We start from the raw sequence: 23,756 nt of genomic DNA on the forward strand, positions 1-23,756 counted from the left end.
ACAAATTTTTGGTCAACTAAACTTCGACAAAGGAGGCAAGAACACACAATGGAATAAAGACATCATTCTGCTGATGGGTATGACCTATGACTACTATGTGTCCATCTGTACTACCTGACCACCAAAAGCTGATAGAGATGTGGTCATCTCTGGGAGTCACCTGGGCTGGAGACTTATCCATCCAGCAGTTTAAATCCTCTTCACAGTCTGGCACCCTTTTTTGGCCCCAGTGACATAGATCATTTTGTGTGTGACATGAACTCTGTTGAAACTTATCAACATGGACAGTCATATTTTTTGTCTCTTTGTTGCTACCAACAAAGGGGTCATCTTTCTGTTAAACTTACTCCTTTTGATGGTCTCCTATATCATGACCCTATACACTTTGAAATCTCATAGCTTGGATGGTAGGTGCAAAGTACTCTCCACCTAAGCCTCTCACATTGCTCTGGTCATTTTATTCTTTGTACCTTGCACATGTATGTATCTGCCTCAAATTATCACTTTTTCAATTAATTAAGCCATGGCTATATTTTATACTGTGCTAAATTTTGTGTTAAACTCTATTATACCCTAAGATATGCAGAGGTTAAAAATGCTATGGAGAAGTTCTGAGTCAAAAGATGACTTCATCAGGGAAATAATGAAAACAATGTAAAATAACTTTATCCCTCAAATGGTTACAAGTTAAAGAAGATAATTCCTAATTTTCAGGGCCAAGGGCACACTATTTGTCAAAGGTATGTGGATGTTGGCATTAGGCAATCTGAGGAGACCTTAACAGGAAATCATCCTTATAAAAATAGCCTATTTAGATGTTTTTATTGCCAATTTGGTAGTCAAATGTTAAAGTACTATCAGAACCAGTTTTGTTTCTTGTTAAAATGCAATTGTTCACTACCTATGAAATTGCAAAGCAAAATAAAGCATTTTGGGAAAATAGGAATTTTAGAGTATTTATTTTCCAATTTCTCTTTTGATCCTTTCTAATACTCTGGCATATCTTGTCTGGTTCTCTAATTTTCTATTTCTTCCTCTGAAATATAAAGTCTACCATGTTTTTCCTGTATTATTTGTGGAAAACTTATTGTTATTATAATCTTAAACGTATATTTGGATTAAAAATCTCTTTTTCCAGTTTTGCTTTGTTGATTGGGATTTTATGTATCACACATACATTGCTGAGGAATAGGTGATAAAATTTAGTACACTATGATGGTAAAGAGCTTAGTGTTCAAAAAGATAATTCTGAGTTCAAATCTTAGTTTTGCCACGTACAATGTAAACTTTGGCAAAAGGTCTATTTATGAGATGGATATTTTCCTTAACTAAAAATTGCTTGTCTTACTTTGCTTACTCTAACCTTAAAGGAGCACTAAGTGAAATCCAGATTCTTTACCAAGACCTGTAGTGCTCTGCAGAGATCGTATCTTGTCCACCTCTTTGACCTCAGTTTGTTCTATCCACTCCCTTTCTTATTTCTCTTCAGGCACAATGACTTTTCAGTGTCTTGAACTTGCTGAGCTCTTTCCAATGTTGGAGTTTAACACAAGTAACAGAGCTTCACCTGGTAGCTGCTTTTTGTCTTTTTTTTAACATTTTTTACTGAGTTATAATCATTGTACAATGTGTCAAATTCCAATGTAGAGCACAATTTTTCAGTTATACATGTACATATATATATTCATTGTCACATTTTTTCCTCTGTGAACTACCATAAGATCTTGTATATATTTCCCTGTGCTATACAGTATAATCTTATTTATCTATTCTACAGCTTTTCATCTTTTGGATCTCAGGTATAATGTTACATTTTCTAAAGACCTTTTCTGACTACCTTATTATCTGCTGTAGATGCTTCCTCTTATTTTCTGTCATTATGCCCTGTTTTTTGTTTTATTAGCAAGATCAGAGATTATAATTATCTTATTAAGTTGTTCACTTTTTAAATGTCTGACTGTATTATAGGGTCAATGCAGGCAGCACCTTTTTCCTGATTTTTTTTCTGTTTAATAACTGCTATATTCTCTAGCTTACAGCATAGAGCCTGATAAACAAGTAGGCCCTCAGTAAAATTTTTAACAAATAATAATTTGGATAAATAATGCTTTGAATCTAAACTGGAGATGAAAATTTAACATCCGGAGCCCCACACTTACAGGCAGAAAACATTATGCATTGGATCAAAAGAAAGAATCTTCCCATGGTTAAGTGAGGAAATAAGTGATAAATTCATTTTTCTTGGAACAAAATGACAAGGTTAATATTTTATTCTCTACTGGCTAAAGTTCCTTAATGGTCCTGAGGCTATGTTTTTCTCCTTGTCACATCTTCCTGACCCCAATTATGCAATTGGTTTAACAGTATATTTACATAGAGATGTTCTTTTAAGATCTGATGGAAAATCGCAGTGAATATAATTAAGTCTTGGACAAATCAGTCTTGGATACACTCCAACTGCATGACTTGATATATCTGGTTAGAAGGTGTAGGATGTCCTATGATCTTTGCCTCTATTGGGGAGAAGTTGCTATCCTTTTTAGAACTGTTTTAACTTATACAGTAGTTGCAATAAAACAATAGAATGAGATGGCCACAAATACTGCACCATAAATTTTCCTTATTTTAGTTACTATAGGTTAGTTACTTGAGACCTATTTCCCTTTTAAAATATTTACTAACATCTTATGTGACATAGATTTGTTTGCCTTTTTGATAAATTACTCAATATGAAAAATTTTTGTTTTTCTGTTTGCATCATGGAATTCCTTTTAAACAGATCTACAATGCAAGTAATAATAATTTTTTTATAATATTTAGAAGACTCTGCAAAAAAATGGACAGACATAGTCATGTGAAATCAAATATGTCTTTAAGGAATAATGTAGTTTTTTGTCCTTGGATTGAAGAGATATTTCCAGGTCCTTATGACATAGTTAAAAAGGCTCCTTGCTGATCGTGAACAAGACTCCAAAAGGTAACCTTGTAACAGTTGATAGTGGAAGCCGGGCTTTTGAATTGTGTAAATTATTGTATTATGTAGGAAATTACAAACTTGAACTTATAAGAATTGAAAAGTTGAAAAATTTTTTCTAGGATCACAGGAATTTTGAAGTCAACCATAGTATAATTCCATTTCTCTCACTGAAAAATGTATGACTTTGAGTTTAATATTCTGAGCTTATTTCTTCAACTAAAAAATGAGCATAACAATATTTGTTACAGCAAAGATTAAATGTTACACATTAAATGTGATTTTATTAATATATGTATGTTTATAGTTGTACATACATATGTATGTATATATGTATATATAAAAACACCTATGTAAGCATGGATATAGCATCTGATATATAGTTTTGCATAAAAATGATAGGTATTCCACAGTATTAACATTTCCTTTCATTAAACTGTTTTGTACCATGTAATGAATTGGAGAACACCCAGGAAGCAATAGGTTTATGTGGAAAATTTGAAATTTATTTTAATAAATATTAAATTGATATCTGTTTGAAAGTGTCAATTAGGTAGTTGTATACACAGATCCATTCATAAATGGTTCTCTCCACTTTGAATATATAAATTACCTTAAGTGATTCTTCACCTAAATATCACACTTGTGTGACTTTATGCATGTGCATCTTTTCATAGAATTCCCTTTCCCTCCACTCTTGTTCTCTCCTCCTTTCAAACTCAGCTAAAGCATTTCTTTCCTTGGGAGGAATTTACAGATCCAGAGTTGATTTAGATGATCTGAAACTGTGAACCCTTACCACACGAGTATATTTATAGGTACACTTTAAATAAAATTAGTCTCTGTACTCTGACACCTCATTATATATCAAATCACTGAGAATAGTGAACCATATTTTGTTCAACTTGGTGATCCTGTCTATATCAGGCTTGACTCAGATGGATTCTCCATGTGCATTTTTGATTGAATGAATAAAAAAGGTAAAGCTTACAATACATGTAAAGGTTATTTTCTTTTATTTGATTTATAGGTAAACCGTTCCTAATATCTGAAGTCAACACCTATAAGGAATAGATGGAACCAAGGAACAATGTGACTCACTTTGTCCTTCTGGGCCTCACACAGAATCCAAAGGAACAGAAAGTTATTTTTATTATGTTCTTGCTCTTCTACATTTTGACCATGGGAGGCAACTTGCTCATTGTGGTGACTGTAACTGTCAGTAAGACTCTGAATTCACCAATGAATTTTTTCTTGCTAGCTTATCATTAATGGATGTCATTTATTCCTCATCTACTTCTCCCAAACTGATTTAGAGCTTGTTCCTTGGGGGAAATACCATGTCCTTCCAATCTTGTATCATACAGCTCTTTTCTGAGCACTTTTTTGGTGGGTCAGAGGTCTTCCTTCTGTTGGTGATGGCCTATGACTGCTACATGGCCATCTGTAAGCCCTTGCATTATTTGGTTACCATGAGGCAAAGAGTGTGTTGTGCTGCTGCTGGTGTCCTGGGTTGGAGGTTTCATGGACTCAGTAATTCAACTTGGCACTATTTACGTGCTCCCATTCTGTGGTCCTAATGTTATTGATTACTTTATGTGTGATATGTACCCTTTACTGAAACTCATTTGTACTGACACCTCTATCACTGGCCTTTAGTGGCAGTGAATGGAGGACTGATCTGCACTATTGTGTTTCTGCTCTTACTTATCTCGTATGGAGTCATCTTGCACTCTCTAAAGAACCTGAGTCAGGAAGGAAGGTGGAAAGCCCTCCAGACCTGTATTTCCCACATCACTGTGGTTATCTGCTTCTTTGTCCTTTGTATGTTCATGTATCCAAGACCTCCTAAGACCTTCCCTATTGACAAATCATTGGGTGTGTTTTATACAGTCATCACCCCAATGCTGAACCCTCTAATCTACACTCAGAAATTCAGAGATGACTAATGCCATGAAGAAGCTCTGGAGAGGAAACATTCATTGTATCCCATAGTAAATAAGTGCATCATCCACCATGAAGAGAGTTGTACGACATCAGGGGCCACAGTCTTGGAATTCAGGAGTCTAAAATCTGATGCTGACTTCCTTTTCTTCAAAGAATTTATGATAATTATAACTAAAGAATACAACTATATAATTAAAAAATACAACTACACAATTATGCTGTTAGTAAGTTTCCTTCCCTGGTAGAATATAAGGTCTATAATGTCATTTTTATCACTTCACCTAGAAAGATGTAATGCCTATATTGTGAGGAGTCAACAATATATAACTAATTAGTAAGAAAATTTTTATATAATTACACTGGTTTTTAATTAATTTATGCATTTCGTTTTACTTTTTTCTGAGACAGATTCTTGTCATTTAATTCTTTTAAAATAATATTTGAAGTATTTAATGATATGTAGGCTTTTTAAATAAGATTTTATTTGCATTATACACAAAAATTTTAGTATAATTCTAATTTTAAGAAATTAACATGTATTAGATAATAACAAAGAGCAAAATAAAAAACATACAAAATGGGATAAAGTGTAGAATGGATTTCTTATTTATGTCTCAGCATAAATTCTCCAGTCCTCTTTACCAGAGGGAATCACTTAATCTGTTTCTTAAAATTAATCAGGTAATAATCTATATAAATAGAACTGCATCTAAGTATATGTGTGTGATTTTTCTGTGTATGTAAACTTTTTTTTGTATGCAATGTCTAAAAGGTATTTACATATCAGTCCATTTAGATCTAACTCTTAGTTTTTCTCATACTGCACAATACTCCCTTATATATATATATACTAAAACTAATGCATCCATTTCTTTTCATGTCGTTCTTAAATTTTTTTGTGACAAGTCATTTTGTAAGTCTGTGGCTCCAATGTCATAGAACCTTCATGTGAGACTTTAACCCTTTATTGAAACTGTCTGTGTGGACACATACACTGGGATTCTATGTTGCTGACAATAGTGAGTTCATCTCCCCAGTTTTTTCCTCATGATGGTCTTCTGTGTGATAATCTTGTGCTCCCTAAGGACCTGTAGCTTGGAGGGAGGTGCAAAGCCCTCTTCACATGTGTCTCTCACATCACTGTGGTCATCTTAGTCTTTGTGCCCTGATTATTTGTATATTTGCACCCAACTACCACCTTCTTCACTGGTAAAGCTGTGGCTACATTTATGTCATGATAATTCCTTTGCTAAGCTTAAACCTACATACAAAATTTAGAGGTGAAAAATGCTATCCAGAAGTCCTGGAGTGAAATAGTGACTTTGGGGAGTAATCAAACCAATATAAAATGACTTTATCTTTTCAATCGAGAAGAGAAAAGAAGACAGTTTTATGGTTTGGGGCCAGCTGAACACTGCTTATCAAAAGTATGTTGATGTTGATATCTAGGCTTTGAGGAGGGTCCAGGTAGGGAATTACCTACGATTATAAAATTTTTATTTAAATTTATGTATTGCTCAATTGGTTGTTTAATTTACTGTCAGAATTAGGTTCTTGTAAAATGCAGATTCTCAGGATACAGTTCTAGAGATTTTAATGTAGTAATTTTGCTATTGGAAAGATGTGTTTACCTCTCAAACAAATTACCCTGGTGTAGCTTATGTAAATGACCTTTGCATATACTTTGAGCTATCGTGTCATAGTTTATGTTCACATCATAAACCAGTTGACAAGGTCACTTTTGTTCTTAAATTTATTTTAAAAATTGCGATTAAATGTAAGTAACAAAATTTATAATTTCAAAATTTTATTCACATTGTTATACAAACATCACCACTGCCAACCTCCAGAACTTTTCCACCTTCCCAAGTGGAAACTCCACACCCAATAAATAAAAATCCCCACTCACTGAGCCCCAGGCAACCCCTATTCTGCTTTCTGTCTAGAATTTGACTACTTTAAGTGCCTCATATAAGTGGATTTATATGATATTTGTTTTTTTGTGACTGCCTTTTCCCACTTAGGATAATGTCCTTTCCCCATTAAATGCTTTTGGCATCCCCCTCAAAAATTATGAAACACATATACAAAGGTTTATTTCTAGGCTGTCTATTTTATTCCATTAGTCTGCAAGTCCATCTTTATTTCAATACCGGTTCTGTGATTACCAAATCTTTGTAGAATGTTTTAGAATCATGAAGTATGAGACCTCCAATTTCTTTGTTTTCAAATATTGTTTTGGCAATTTGGAGTCCCCCCGAGATTCCATATGAATTTTAGCATGGATTTTTCTATTTCTGCAAAAAACATTTTTGGGATTTTGATAGGGATTGCATTGAGTCTGTAGATTACTTGAGGTAGTATTAACATTTTAATAATACTAAATATTCCAGCTCATATGTGTCTCTCCCGATATGTGTGTGTTCTATAACATCTTTCAGCAACATTTTGCAGTTTTCAATGTTCAAGACTTTTATCTCCTTGTTTAAGTTTATTCCTAACTATATTACTCTTTTGATGTTATTTGTAAGTGGAATTATTTTCTTAATTTTCCTTGGGTTGTTCATAACAGTATAGAAATTCAACATCATTTCATGGAAAAACCTCTCAACAAATTGGGTGTAGAAGAAAAGCACCTCAACATAGCAAACACTGTATATGGCAGATCCACAGTGCACACCATCCTCAGCATTGAAAGGTGGAAAGCTTTCCCATTAACACCTGGAAAAGACAAGAGTGCACACTCTCAGTAGCAAAATTTAAAAATTTCTATGAAAAATTTTTGAGTTTTCTACATATAAATCATGCCATCTCTGAAGAGATATAATTTTACTTAACTAATATTTACTTAACTTTACTGTCTGTAACAGTGCTTCAGTGGTAGCCACTTCCTATCCTTTGGATCTCAGCTTAATCACATTTTAAGAAACATTGTCCCTGATTACATTATCCATGGTAGAATTCTCCCTCTTATTTCTGTCACAGTACCCTATTTGTTATCTTCTAAGGGGTGAATAAAACTATAATTACTTTATTAAATCATCTCCTTTTATTGTTTGACTTTGTATATAAGAATATAAGATCATACAGGGAAGACCTTTTATATGATTCCCCCCATCCAGTTTTATTAATCATTGTGTCCTCACTCATGGCACAGTTGCTGGCATAAAATGGGTGCCCTAAATTTTTTAAAAACAATTTATAGTAGGATAAATAATTATTACTTTTAAATTGATGATACAATTTTTATATCTAACCAAACTTTTAGCTGATTTCATTGAGTGCTAAATAAAAAGAAGGAAAATCTTGCTATGACAGGTGAGGAAATACAGAATAAGTAAATTCACTGGAAGAAAATGACTGGGTTTAAATTTTATTCTGGATTGGCATTAGTCTCATAAGGGCTCTAAAGCTATATTTTTCCTCCATGTTATGTCTTTCTGACCCTAATTACTTGATTTGATCTAGTAATAGCTTTACATATAGATGTTCTTTTAAAATTTTGTTGAAAATCCCAGTGAATTAATTAAGCAAGAATCGGTTTTGGACACTTTCCAATTCTGAGACTCAATGAGAAATGTGTTTAGAAGGGACAAAAAGTCTCGTGATCTTCACCTCTATCTGGAAGAAGACAGTATCCACTTAGGAACTACACAAATTTTTTAGGAGTTCCTTTCTTAGGCTTAAAGCATGACATAAAATAAATCACAGGAATGTCTTTCAAAAATAACAAGTCAACTAGTTTAGTCATGTTACACTGAAGGTGTGAGAAGGGTTAAACAATCAAATGTTATTTTTCTTTTTGAAATTCATGGGAAAGAAGCTACTTGTGAAACATTTACCCAGGAAATGACTAGTTGCTATCTTTCTATGTAAATATAGGATTTGCTGGTCTTTTTGATAAATTTCCTAACACTATAAACTTGCTTCTCTGTGCACAACATGGAATTCCTTTTAAATAATCTATTGTGCACATAAAAATGACCTTCCAGGTAATCATAAGACTCTACCAAGAAAAAGGACAGCCAGCCAAATGAAATAAACTATATCCCCAAGTCATAATGCAACCTTTCCCCCTCTGTTAGCAATGAAAGAATTCCAGGGCCACATACTGAGTTAAAACCTTCAGATTGTGAATAAATCTGTACAAGGTATATCTAACTGTAAATAGTGGGAACCAGGCTCACTATTGTGTGACCTTCTTCATTATGTAAAAAATTAAATTATTTTGAAATAAATCAAACTTAGTTTCCAATTCTAGATTGATCACTTAAAAATGGGTGGCCTTGGGGAAATTAATCAGATGTTCTGAGCCTTAGTTTCTTCAGTTATGAAATGGGTATTACATTTCTTGTTACTGTAAATACTAAATTGATACATTAAATCATGGGTGTGTGTGACTGGAATATACTGTAGGAGTTTTGAACAACAGGGTGATGTCATCAGAATAAGATTATAAAGGACAGTTTGTGCTGCTTCAGGAGAAGCAGTTTTTGGAGGCCAGAATAAAAGTGGAGTCAGGAGATTATTGCAGTGAACCCAAAAGGAACTAATGGGTAGAGAGTGATCAAATTTGTGATATATTTCAAAAGTAGAGACAATAGGATGTGTTTAAGTTGTATGAGAGTTGCAACAGTGAAGAACACTGTGAATTTTTTTGTAAAAACATAACATAGAAAATGATAGCCATTTAATGAGATGAATAGGGAATATCTATTAAATTTTAGGTATAGGAAATGTTTATGTTTATTATGGACAATTAAAAGTTAGTTTTACAAATGCTAAATTTCAATTCAGTTGGATGTCCAAAATTAGAGATGTTGCACATACAGGCTTGAAAATTAGGGGAGAGAGAAAGCCTGGAGATGCAACATTGGACTGCTGCAGTATTTATTGCTCAGGAAAAGGGAAATACCCACCTAGAGACCCTGAAGAATTATCACTGAGGTTTGACACAATTCAGGATAGAGAACACCTATTTATGGTTAGATCTACTCATACTGATAATGTAAATCACCTTAAGTGAGTCTCAAGTATTATACTTTTGTGACTTTATAAGTCGTGTACCTTTTCATGAAATTCCTTTCCCATCTTTTCTTGTTCTTTCACTTAAAAAAAAAAAAACTCAGCTAAATCATTGCTTTACATAAGAAGCCTTCTCTGATTTCAGTTTGATTGACATATTCCTACACTCTTAGCATTGTGTGAATATCCTTTTAATGGTACTTATTACATGGGTCTGGAATTGTCTGATCCCCTGTCATGTATCCTATCACTGACGTTGGGGAACGATGCCTTATTCAACTTGGTATTCACAATGTCAATGGCACATTGGACATGAACAAATACTCCATACACATTCTTTTAATTGAATAGATAAAACAATTAACCTTATAATGCATTTAAATGTCCCCCATTGTTTTGTAGGTAAACTGCTTCTAATATGTGAAGTCAGCTTGTGTACAGACTAAATGGAACCAAGGAAAAATGTAACTAACTTTGTTCTCTTGGGCCTCACACAGAATCCAAAGGAACAGAAATTCCTTATTGTCATGTTCTTGCTTTTCAGCATTTTGACTATGGTGGGTAACCTGCTCATTGTCGTTACAATTACTGTCAGTAAGACTCTGAACTCATCGATGTACATTTTTCTTGCTAGCTTATCATTTATAGATCTAATCTATTCTTCTTCTAGTTCCCCCAGATTGATTTCAGACTTCTTCTTTGGGGAAAACACCATATCCTTTGAATCTTGCATGACTCAGCTTTTTACAGAACACTTTTTTGGTGGGTCAGAGATTGTTCTTCTGTTGGTGATGGCCTATGATTTCTATGTGGCCATCTGTAAGCCCTTGCATTATTTGGTTATCATGAGGCAAAGGGTGTGTGTTGTGTTGCTGGTGGTGTCCTGTGTTGGAGGTTTTCTGCACTCAGTAATTCATCTTGGCACTATTTATGTGCTCCCATTCTGTGGCCCCAATGTCATTGATCATTTTATGTGTGATATGTTCCCCTTGTTGAAACTCATCTGTACTGACACCTTTGTCACTGGCATCTTAGTGGTGGCCAATGGAGGACTGATGTGCAGTATTTTTTTTCTGCTCTTACTCATCTCTTATGTAATCATCTTGCACTCTCTAAAGAACCTGAGTCAGGAAGGGAGGCAGAAAGCCCTCCAGACCTGTGTTTCCCACATTGCTGTGGTTGTCTGCTTCTTTGTTCCTTGTATTTTCATGTATGCAAGACCTGCTAAGACCTTCCCTATTGACAAATTTTTAAATGTGTTTTATACAGTCATAAGCCCCGTGCTGAACCCATTTATCTACAGTCTAAGAAATTCTGAGATGACTAATGCTATGAAGAAGCTCTGCAGAAAAAAAGTGAGATCAAGTAATAAATAAGCACATTATCCATCATAAAGGAAAGAATTTAGCACTAGAACTAGCCTCCTTGGAATATGAAAGTCTTCATAAATCTGATGCAAGCTTTCCTTTTCTCTGAAGAATTTGTGATCATTATAATTCAAAAATGAACTGTATCCTTCTGCTATTAATACTAGCTTTCCTGCTAAAATATAAACTCTATAATGTCTGGTTTATCAGTGCACCTAGAAGTTTGGAATGCATTTACAGTAGGGAGTCAGTAAATGATATGTAATAAAGTAGTCAACTCAATTTTATAAAGTTTCATTAATTTTTACTTAATTGCTATATTTACTTTTAATTCTTTCTCATTCTTAGTTTTATGTTACTCAGATTCTTATCACTTATCTTCATTGTTTTTATTGTAAATTTAGAATGTTTAATGTTATACAGATTATTCTTTTATTCATTATAACATTTTTAGTGTAATATTTAATTTTCTAAATTAAAAATTGAAAGCTAATAGATAATAATGATAATACATATTAAAAATGAAATCTGTGCAAAATGGAATAACTTGGAATAAACCTCCTACTCATCCTAAATTACAGTCTTCCAGTTTTCCCAGATGCAGTCATTATCCTCTAAGATTCTTCCAATAATAATATTTGCAAAAATATGTATATTTTTACATATGTGTTCACAATGATGTCTCTGTGTATAAATTTTGCTATTTACTACTCAGCCTCCTGAGCATCTTCATATACCAGTCTACAGATCTAACTCACTCTCAGTTTCTTCAAACTGCTTAATTTCTTTTTAAAGATCACTAACACCGATGAATCCAGTCCCCTTCATGTTTTCTTCAGTCTTCTATGACAAATAATTTTGCAATGAAGTCTTTTTGAAATTTCTGAAGTTTGAGTTCCCAGCGGTGGAATTGCTGAGTCAATTGATACATACATTTAAAATGTTGATGTTCATAGTTATTGACAAAATGCCATCTATGAGTTTGTACCAAACTCACTACTTTCCTAATTCTGGAGAATACCTTTTTATGACATTCTCAACAGCCAGTGTTGATAAACATTTGTAGTATTTCAGTCTGATTAAAGAAATTGTGTTTCATTTGTATACTTTAATTACAAATGAATATAATTGAATTTGAGCATTTATTCAAGTGTTTTAAATGATTTGTATTCCTCTTTCATGAATTGCCTATTAATGGATTTTATGTGTTTTATTTGATTGCTGATCTTTTTCATATTGATTTTTATAATTTAATTATAATAATAAAGAAGTTATCCAATTTACTATGTAGGTAGAATTATTATTTTTCCAGCTTCTTATTTATTTTTCTTATTTCTATACTGTGCAGAATCGTTTTGGCCATGTCAAAATATTTTAAATTTTACATAATCAAATATATCCATATTTTATAGTTTCTGTGTCTTGCTTAGTAAGAATTTTCCTATTCAAATGTTACCAAAATATTCTTCCACATTTTTTCACATTTAATTTTTAAGTCTTTTTGCTTTTTAAATTTTATGTCTGTATTTTTAAACCAGCTGCACTTAATTTTGTTGTAAGGAGTTAAGTAGATATTACATTTTAATTATTTTTTTGGATTGGCATTCTTATCAATACATGATTATTTTTCCCCATGGCTTTGCTATCCCAACTATGCATTCTAAAATATGGTATGCATTACATCCAATTGAAGCTTCTATTATCTTCCATTGGTCTCTTTGTTCATGTTCCATGTAACAGAGGATGCAATTACATTTGATTTAAAATACACTTTGATACCTTATCAGTATAGGATTCCTTCATTACTATTTCTTATCAGAATTATTACTATTCTTATATATTAATGCTTTGAAATTTAGTTTCAACAAGCTAGTCTAGTAAAAACTATGTTCAGTTAGTATTTTGAATAAGATTTTATTGAGAAAGAATTTGGATCTTTAGAGAATTCTTATTCACAAACTGGTAGGTCTTTCCACTTATGTCATCTTTTATGTTAATAATATCTAGTATGTTTCCAGTATATATAAAGTTTAGTCTTTCTGAATTTTTTATGCTGTTATTTTAAAAGGATCTTATTATCTATTGCATTTTCCAAGTATCTGTTCTTTCAATATAGAATTTTTTTTAACTTTTTAGATAAGATACAGTTTTCACAGTATATCATTCATCCTTTTCAGTCTAAGTACTAAAAGTTCTGATAAATGCATAAGTTCTGCAATCATTATCACAATCAACATGCAGAATGCTTCATCACCAAAAGTGTTTCCATGTAGGTTCCTCTGTAACCTTCTCTTGCCTTCACTTCCAGGTCCTGGTAAACACAGATCCATTTCCAATTCTAGAGTTTTGTCTTTTCCCAGAATGTCATATAAATTGAATCACATAGTATGTAACATTGTTCTCCCAGCTTTAGTGAGGTATAGTTAACAACTTAAAGTTGTATATATTGCAGATGTACAATGTGATGATTTTACATACATATACACTTTGAAGTGATTACCACAGTGGAGCTAATTAAAACATTCCTTACTCTTAGTAAATTTCAAATATACAATACAGTATATCATACAGCATTATGCTGTATATTAGACCCTCAGAACTTATTCATCTTATAACTGGAAATTTGTAACCTTTGAACTAACATATCCTCATTCCCCTCCAACTCCTGGCAATCAACATTTACTCTCTACTGCTTTGAGTTTGCTTTTTCTTCCCCTCAAGTTTCTACTTGTTAGTGAGATAATACATTATTTTTCTCTCTGTATCTGGTTTATTTCACTTTGTGTCTTCCCAGTTCATCCATGTTCCAAAAGACATGGTCTTCTTTTTATGGTTGAATAATATTCCATTGTTATAGAAACAATGCATTGTCGTGTGTTGTCAGACACTTGGGTTGTTTTCATATTTTAGCTGTTGTGAATAATGCTTCACTTAACATGGGAATGCAGATATCTTTGATGATACTGCTGTCATTTCCTTTGGATATATACCCAGAAGTGGAATTGTGGGATGATATAGTATTTTTAATCTTTAATTATTTTAGAAACCTCCATGCTGTTTTCCATGGTGTTTGCATCAGTTTGTATTCCCACCAACAGAGGACAAGGGTTCCAATTCTTATATGCCCACATCAAACATTCCTCTTTTATAAGACATTAATTTCTTTAATGAGGGCCTTGCCCTTTTGGTTTAATCACCCTCCAAATGCTCTAGTGCCTCACATTATCATCTTGGGCAATCAAATATCAGCATATGAATTTTGGGGAATATATACATTCAAACCATAAACAGGGTACAGATTCATTCTTCTGCATTTGGATAAGCAGTTTTCCCAACTCAAAGTAGAGCCTTTTCCTTTTCCCACAGTGTATTCATGCCTCTCTTTTCACTGACCATTTGACCATATATGTGTGGGTTTATTTCTAAACTTGCTGTTGAGTTTCACTTGTCTATGTAGCTGTTTTTATCCTATTACCATGCTGTTTTGATTACTAAAGATTTGTAATATATTTAGAAATCAGAAAGTGTAGTGTCTCAAGCTTTGTTTTCCTCTCTCAAAATTGCTTGGCTATTTGGGGTCTTATGTGGTTCTATATGAATTTAATGAGTTTTTTTCTTGTATTTCTCTGAAAAATGCCATTGGAAATTTGATGGGGATAATTTTGAATCTGTAAATTGCTTTAGATAGTGTGGACATTTTACCAATATTTATTTTTCCATTCATGAACATGGAACATCTTTCCATTTATTTGTGTCAGTTTTTTTCATCAATGCCACACAATTTTCAGTGCACAAATCTTTCACCTCTTTGGTTAAATTCATTCCAAATTATTCCATCCTTTCTGATGCTGTTGTAAATAGGATTATTTCCTTGAATTCTTTTTCTGATAGGTCATTTCTTGTATATATAAATGCAACTGTTTTTATGCTATTTTTGTATTTACAACTTTGCTGAATTGTTTATTAGTTCTAACAATTTGGGGTGCAATTTATTATGTCTTCTATATGTAAGATCATGTCCAGTATCTAATCTTTTCAGTCTGGCTTCTTGATATTATTATTATCATGCATTTGAGATTTATGCTTATTATTGTGTTTATCAATAGCCCATTTATTTTACTGCTGAATAGTATTCAATTTTATGGCTATATCACAGTTTATTTATTCATTTCTTCATTAAAATATATTTTGATTATTTCCAGTTATTTGAATGCATTAGAAAAACTGCCATAGTCATGTATAGGTTTTTATAAAAACAAGCAAACAAACCTGAAAATATGAAACAATTATTTTAAAGACAGTAGATGTCAGGAACAATTGGCAGTGATCAATGTGCAGTTGAAAACAAAAATTTGAGCTCTACAGTTTTTCCAGTTTATTACCTTGGAAAAGTTTCCATGCTGCAGTACACAGAGGGATACCTCAGAAGATCTTGGGAGACTCCTGAGTTGAGGAGATGGTTACTATAACGCTCTCAACTTACTTTTCCTCCCCATAAAAACATTTTTATTTCTTTGCCATGCAGAGCTGGCATATGGCTTGCTAAGGTTGCAGTCCCCAATTGTGATTCTCTGCTGATCTCCAATACGTACACTTACTGAACAAAATAGGAACATAAGGAATAGGTTAGTAAATATATATATTTTATATATGAAAGTAGTGGTATTGCATGGTAGTGGGAACAATAATTATTCAATAGATGTGTGAGGAAAATTTATTTATCCTTATGACAAGAAGAATGTGTATTTCTACTTCACATCTTATCTGAAAATGTATACACCCTATGTGGGGATATATGCAAATGTGGGAAAATACTTTTAAGTGCTTAAAGAAAATTATGTTTGTAAATTTGGGGCAGCATGGAATTTTAGAAGTACGTGGAGAGATTCATCCTGAATCTGGTTTCTAGATCCCTACATCCCAGCATAGGTGGTTAATCCTTGATCCCAACCATGTCTACTCCAGTATCCATGAATGATCTCCAATTCTCATAATTTGGAAGTGCTTTATTCACTCTATTCATTTCTTTTCTGATTAGAAGATCTAGAGTTTTTTTTCACTTAAAAATAAATGAAACTATCATCTATAATAACCTATAATGAAAAAAGAATATCAAAAAGAATATATACATATATCTGTATAACTGAGTAACTATGCTGTTCACCAGAAACCAACACAACATTGTAAGTCAACTATACTTCAATAAAACAAAATAAGTGAAAGTTCATGCCTGGTGTGTAGCTGGGGCCTGTTGGGTATCAGGGCTGGCCCCTGGCCCCTAGTGGGTGAGGCTGGGCACTTGGGCTAGTGTCAGTACACTGGTAATGAAGCTAAGTCCTGAGGTCTCTGGCTGTGGGGTCTGGGGGTCCCAGAGCTGGTGCTGGATTGCTGGTTGGTGGGCCTAGGGCAAAGGGTGTCCTGAGGCTGGCATCTTCTGCTTGGTGAGTGGGTCTGAGTCCTGACATGGATACCTAAAGGACACTGGTGTTTCCAGGGCTGATGTCCACTAACTGGTGTTCTAGGCCATTGCCCAGTGGATCCTGGGGCTTGTGTCCTCCCACTGGTGGGTGGAGCCAGGTCCTGGGGTCTCTGGTGGCAGGGTCTATAGGTTCAGAATCTGCTGCTGGCATGCACATGCATGGGGGTGGGGGGACACGGGATCCTCGGTCTGATGCCCATCCCCTAGTGGACGAGAATGGTTCCAAGGTGACTGGGGTCTCAGGATTCCCTACAGTAACCAGCCTTCTGGTGGTGAGGTTATGCCCCCACCCACCTTGCTGCTTGGTCTGAGGCTTCTTAGGTCTGGTGCACACTAGCTGGTGGGCTGGGCTGGGCCCAACCACTAAAACACTAGAGGGAATGTTCCAAAATGCAATGTGCAAGCATCAGTGCTCTTGTCATGAGATAGCTCCCCCAAATGGCTCCTGCCAATGTCTTTGTCCCTAACATGAGTCCCAATTTTTCTTACCTCCCCAGGAGGATCTCTAAGATCAGCAAATGAGTCTGACTCAAGCTCCTTTCAAATGACTATTTATGCCCTCGGTGTTGGAGTGTGTGTGATTTTTGGAAGAGCTCTTTTTGTTTGTAGTCTCTACTTCCCACAGTCTTCTACTGGTTATCCCAAAGGTAGACCAAACTGGCCTTCAAACTTGGGGGCTCATCTTTCAAATGCAGGACTCCTTGGCTGAGGAGCTTGATGTGGGTTCAGGATCTTCACTCCTTAGGGAGAAATTCTGCTACTGTAATTATCCTCCCCTTTATGGGTTACTTACCTGGGGGTAAGGGTCTTGACTGAACTGTCTCCAATCTTCCTATTTGTTGTAGTTCCTTATTTATATCTTTTATTGTAGAGGAAATTTTTCTAGCATTCAGAATGTTCTCATTAGTAGCTGCTCTAAAAATAGTTGTAATTTTGGTGCCCCCATGGGAGGAAGTGAGCTCAGGGTCTTCCTACTCTGCCTATTGGCCATTCCCTCCTATATGTCTGTCTTTATGTCAATTCCACACTGCTATGATTATCATAGTTTTGTAGTATGTTTTAGTATCAGGAATAGTAAATCCCCAGATTCATTCACATTTTCAAGTTTGTTTTGACTATTTGGTTTGGATCCCTTGCAATTTCATATGAATTTTAAGATGGATTTTTTTTTCTATTTCTGCAAAGAAACATTTTTGGGATTTTAATATGGATTTCACTGAATGTGTATATCACTTTAGGTTGTATTGTCATCTCAGTAATGCTAAATTTTCCAACTCATGAATGTTTTCCATTTATGTGTGTCTTCTATAATATCTTTCAGCAATCTTTTGTAGTTTTCAGAGTGCAAGACTTTTGCCTACTTGAATAAATTTATTCTTAAGTCTTTTATTCTTTTTGATGCTACTGTAAATGGAAGTGTTTAGTCTTTGATTTGTTCATTTATAGTATAGAAATTCAACATTCATTCATGATTAAAAAAATAGAAGGGCTGTATCTCAACATAATAAAGGCCATTTATGACCATTCCACAGCTCAAATCAGACTCAACTTTGGAAGGTTGAAAGCTTTTCCATTAAATTCAGGAGCAAGACAAGAGTGAACACTCTCACCACTTTTTAAAAAAACATAGTACTGCAAAAATTTTCCTTTGACATATTTTTGGTATTCTATCTATAAATCCTGTCATCTTCTAGATGATATGATTTACTTAATTAAATTTTACTTTCTGTAAAATTTTACTTTCTGTAAAAATTTTACTTTCTGTAAAAATCTGTAAAACTTTACTTTCTGTAACAGTGCTTCCAATGGTAGCCACTTCCTATCCTTTGGATCTCAGTTTGTCACCTTTTAAGTAATGCCTTCTCTGATTACATAGTAGAATCCTCCCTCTTATTTCTGTTGCAGTGCCCTATTTGTTGTCTTATAAGCAGTACATAAGACCATCATTACTTTATTAAATTTTCTTTTATTTTTTGACTCTAAAATAAGAATCTGAGATCCATGTAGGAAGGAAATTTAACATGATTTCCTCCCCTGTTTTATTTATTAATGGCTGTGTTTTCACTCACAGTACAGTTCCTGGCATTAAATAGGTATTTTAAATTATAAAATATGGATACTTAATTAGTTATTATATCTATATTGGTGATAATATTTTATACATCTAACCAAACTTCAAGGCAAAATAAATTTGGTATTAAATAAAAGAAAAGAAAATCTTATTGTGACAGATTGGAAAATACATGATCATTTAAACTAATTGGAACAAAATGACTGGGCTGGTATCATATTTTTCACTAGCATTAACATCATAATATTTTTAAAGCTATTTTTTCTCCATATTACACTTTCCTGACCTAGTTATATGATTTGACCTAATCGGATCTTTATATAAAGATATACTTTTAAAACTTTGTGGAAAATCACAGTGAGTTTAATTAAATGAGGATCAGTTTTGGACACATTCCAATTCTAAGACTCAATGATAAATCAGGTTAGAAGGGATAAAATGCCCAGTGATCTTTGCCAATATCAGGAAAGAGATGCTATGTTTTTAAGAACAGATAGAACATTTTAGTTGGTCCTTTGTTAGAATTAAAGCATTGCATTAGAAAAAGAAAAGCAGAAGAATGTCTCTCACAACCAACCAGCTAGTCTGGCTCTGCAACATAATACAGTGAGAAGGACTGAGCAATTGAGTAATATTTTTATTTTTTTAATTTATCTATTTTCTCATTAAACCTTGCTTTACTGGGTCTCAGAATTCTTTTTTTTTAAACTTCTTTTTATTGCATTATAGTCATTTTACAATGTTGTGTCAAATTCCAGTGTACAGCACAATTTTTCAGTTATACATAAATATACATATATTCATTTTCACATTCTTTTTCGCTGTGAGCTGACACAACATCTTGTATATACATCCCTTGGCTATACAGTATAGTCTTGTTTATCTATTCTGCATATGTCTGTCAGTATCTACAAATTTTTGAACTCCCAGTCTATCCCTTCCCACCTGTCTCCCCCTGGAACCACAAGTTTTTATTCTATGTCTATGAGTCTGTTTCTGTTTTGTATTTATATTCTTTAATTTATTTTATTTTATTTTATTTTATTTTATTTTATTTTAGATTCCATATATGAACAATCTCATATGGTATTTTTCTTTCTCTTCCTGGCTTCTTCACTTAGAATGACATTGAAAGTTATTTTTAAATTTTGAAGTTAGTAGAGTAAGGTTACTAGAGACACCTTTTCTTGTCCAATGACTGGTTGCAGTCTTTCTATGTAAACACAAGATTTGCTAGTTTTTTTGTGTGTGTGATAAATTTCCAGTGTGATAAATCATGTGTGTGTATGTGCGTGTGTGTGCTCACACACTGAGGGATTTTTTTATATAATTCATAGTGCAAATAAAAATAATCTTCTGAATAATCAGAAAACTCCTCAGAGAAAATGGACAGAAAGTTGAATGAAATAAAAGAGATCCTCAAGTAATAATGCAGCCTATGTCCTCTGTTTTCAAACTGGATGATGGATGATTTCCAAGTCTTTGTGAGTAACTTAAAAAGCCTTCCTCCAGATAGTGAACAAGCCTCCACAAGGTATGTCTAACAGTAAGTATTGGGAACCAGGCTTGACAATTGTGTGACTGTCTTCATTATGTAAGAAATTAAATTACTTTGAAATAAATCAAACAGATTCAATTGTAGTTTTATCACTTAAAAATGTGAGGCCTTGGAAAATTAATTGGATGTTCTGAGCCTTAATTTCTTCAACTACGAAGTGGGGGTTACAGCTCCTGTTATTAAACATTTAAATATGACATATTAAATTGTGAGGGCTTGATTGGAATCCACTATAGGAGTTTTGAGACATATAGTGATATAATAAGAGCAAGATTTAAAGAGGATCATATGGGTGGATTCAAGAGAATAAATTTTTGGAGGCCAGAATAAAAGTGGAAAGACGGATATGAAAGAAGGATATTGCAGTGGGCCAGTAAGGAAATGAGGGTGTAGGGAATGATCAGATTTGTGATATATTTTGAAAATGGAGACAAAAGGATGTGTTAAAACTATCAATAATATGAGAACAATAGGGAGTGAAGAACACTAGGAGGTTATTTGTCTAAGCAATTTAATGATACGGAAACTCCTTTTTATTACAGAAAATTTTAAAATTATTTTTATGTAGGTTAAATTGATATCCAATTGTAGATGCCAAAAATTGGAGATGCTGCCTATACAAGGTTAAAAATAAATGGAAAGATAGAAGATTGGGACACAAAATTAAAGTGCTTCAGCATTTATTGGTCAGGAAAAGGAGGAATATCCATCTATAAACCCTAAGAATTTTCTGTGTGGTTTGAGGCAATTCAGGACAGTTACCTTCTATTTATAATTTGATCTACTCACACTGAATGTGTAATTTAGCTTAAATGAAGTTAAATTATTACACTTTTATGACATTGTAAATGGTGTACTATTTTAGGGAATTCCCTTCCCATCTTCTTTTGTTTTTTCACTTTTTCATTTAAAACTCAGTTAAAGCATTCCTTTCTCTGGGAAACTTTCTTTGATTTTAGTTTGATTGATATATTCCTACACTGTTACCTTAGTGTTGTGTGAATATCCTTACAATGGTACTTATTACATGGATCTAATCTCTATTTTGTATCATATCACTGTGCATAAGAAACTCTGCCTTATTCAACTTGGTAATCACATGTCTATGATCCATTGGATACAAACAAATACTCCATACAAATTGTTTTAATTGAATGGATAAATAAAGGATTATACTTACAATGCATTTAAGTATTGTCCCCCTTGTTTTGTAGCTAAACTGCTTCTAATATGTGAAGTCAGCTCCTGTACAGACTAGATGGAACCAAGGAACAATGTAACTTATTTCATCCCCCTGGGCCTCACACAGAATCCAAAGAAGCAGAAAGTCCTTATTGTCATGTTCTTGCTTTTCTACATTTTGACTGTGGTGGGCAGCCTGCTCATTGTGGTGACAATTACTGTCAGTAAGACCCTCAATGCACCAATGTACTTTTTTCTTGCTAGCTTATCATTTATAGATCTAATTTATTCCTATTCTAGTTCCCCCAGATTTATTTCAGACTTCTTCTTTGGGGAAAACATCATATCCTTTGAATCTTGCATGACTCAGCTTTTTACTGAGCACTTTTTTGGTGGGTCAGAGATTGTTCTTCTGTTGGTGATGGCCTATGATTTCTATGTGGCCATTTGTAAGCCTTTGCATTATTTGGTTATCATGAGGCAAAGGGTGTGTGTTGTGTTGCTGGTGGTGTCCTGTGTTGGAGGTTTTCTGCACTCAATTATTCAACTTAGTACTATTTATGTGCTCCCATTCTGTGGCCCCAATGTCATTGATCACTTTATGTGCGATATGTTCCCCTTGTTGAAACTTGTCTGTACTGACACCTTTGTCACTGGCATCTTAGTGGTGGCCAATGGAGGACTGATGTGCAGTATTTTATTCCTGCTCTTACTCATCTCTTATGGAGTCGTCTTGCACTCTCTAAAGAACCTGAGTCAGGAAGGGAGGCAGAAAGCCCTCCAGACCTGTGTTTCCCACATTCCTGTGGTTGTCTGTTTCTTTGCTCCCTTTATTTTCATGTATGCAAGACCTGCTAAGACGTTCTCTGTTGACAAATCATTAAGTGTGTTTTATACAGTCATAAGCCCCATGCTGAACCCATTTACCTACAGCCCAAGAAATTCTGAGATGACTAATGTTATGAAGAAACTCTGGAGAAAAATATGTCATATCAAGTAGTAAATAAGTGCTTCATCCATGATGAAGCAATAAAATTAGCATTAAGGCCAATCTCCTTGGAATGTAAAAGTCTTCATAAATCTGAAGTAAAATGTCCTTTTCTAAAGAGATTTATGATAATTATAATTAAAGAATGAAGTATATACTTGTGCATTTGGTAACAGTTTCCCTGCTAAAATGTAAACTCTAATAGTGTCTAATTTAACACTGCATCTGGAAGGGTGGAATGCATTTACAGTTGAGAGTCAGCAAATGTTATGCAATGTATTAGTCAATGAATATTATAGAGATGCACTATTTTTTAGTTAATTTCTGTATTTATTTTTACTTTCTTATTCTTATTTTTGTTGTCAGTCAGATTTCTGTCTTTTATCTTCATTCCTATATTTGTTAAAATATTTAATACTGTACAGACTTTCCTCTTTATTCAATTTCATTTGCTTTACATATCCTATTTTTAGTGTAATACTCTACTTTTGAAAATAAGAAACTGAAAATAGTGGATAATAATAAATATTAAAATAGAATTGATACAAAAGGGAATATGTAGAATAAATCTCTTAATCCTCCTATAGCAGTATCTCCCATTTCTTCAAATGCAGTCACTCTGTTCTTAAGATTCTTCAAGTTATAATCTTTGCAAAAATTAGCGTATTTTCATAGATGTGTTTGTGATGATGTCTCTGTGTATGAATTTTGCTATTTAATACTCAGCCTCCTGGACGTCTTCATATACCAATCTATAGATCTACCTCATTCTCAGTCTCCTCATACTGCTTAACTTCTTTATAAATATACAGTGACACTGATGTATCCATCTTCTTCATGCTTTCTTCAGTCTTTCTCCATGACAAGCAGTTCTTCAATTAAGTCTTTTTGAAATTTTCTAAGTATGAGTTCCCAGTGGTGGAATTGTTGAGTCAATTGGTTTATGTATTTAAAATGTTGATGTTCATAGTTATTGAAAAAATGCCATCCATGAGCTTGTATCAAACTCACTACCCTCTTCATTCTGGAAAATATCTGTTTGCCTGAATTCTCAAAAACCAGTGCTTGATAAATATTTTGGGTATAGAACAGTCTGATTAAGGAAATTGTGTTTCATTTGTATACTTTAATTATAAATAAGTAGAATTGAATTTGGGTACCTATT

The 23,756-nt window shown here is 33.6% G+C and overlaps 2 protein-coding genes and 1 pseudogene across 2 annotated transcripts; all 3 read left to right on the plus strand.

Annotated features, from left to right (window-relative positions):
* The first annotated feature begins 1,494 nt into the window (after positions 1–1,494).
* Positions 1,495–4,923, plus strand: LOC140692171 (olfactory receptor 4A47-like; annotated as a pseudogene).
* A 5,469-nt stretch (positions 4,924–10,392) lies between these two features.
* LOC140692199 (olfactory receptor 4A47-like) lies at positions 10,393–11,322 on the plus strand. The gene has a single exon (XM_072956945.1). The coding sequence runs from the start codon at positions 10,393–10,395 to the stop codon at positions 11,320–11,322; it is 930 nt and encodes a 309-aa protein (XP_072813046.1).
* Positions 11,323–21,679: 10,357 nt separating this feature from the next.
* Positions 21,680–22,603, plus strand: LOC140692198 (olfactory receptor 4A47-like). Its single transcript, XM_072956944.1, has one exon. It carries the CDS (start codon positions 21,680–21,682, stop codon positions 22,601–22,603), a length of 924 nt encoding a protein of 307 aa, XP_072813045.1.
* Positions 22,604–23,756: the final 1,153 nt, after the last annotated feature.

The sequence above is a fragment of the Vicugna pacos genome, unplaced genomic scaffold (genome assembly GCF_048564905.1).
Source record: "Vicugna pacos unplaced genomic scaffold, VicPac4 SAC-SAT, whole genome shotgun sequence".
NCBI lineage: Eukaryota > Metazoa > Chordata > Mammalia > Artiodactyla > Camelidae > Vicugna > Vicugna pacos.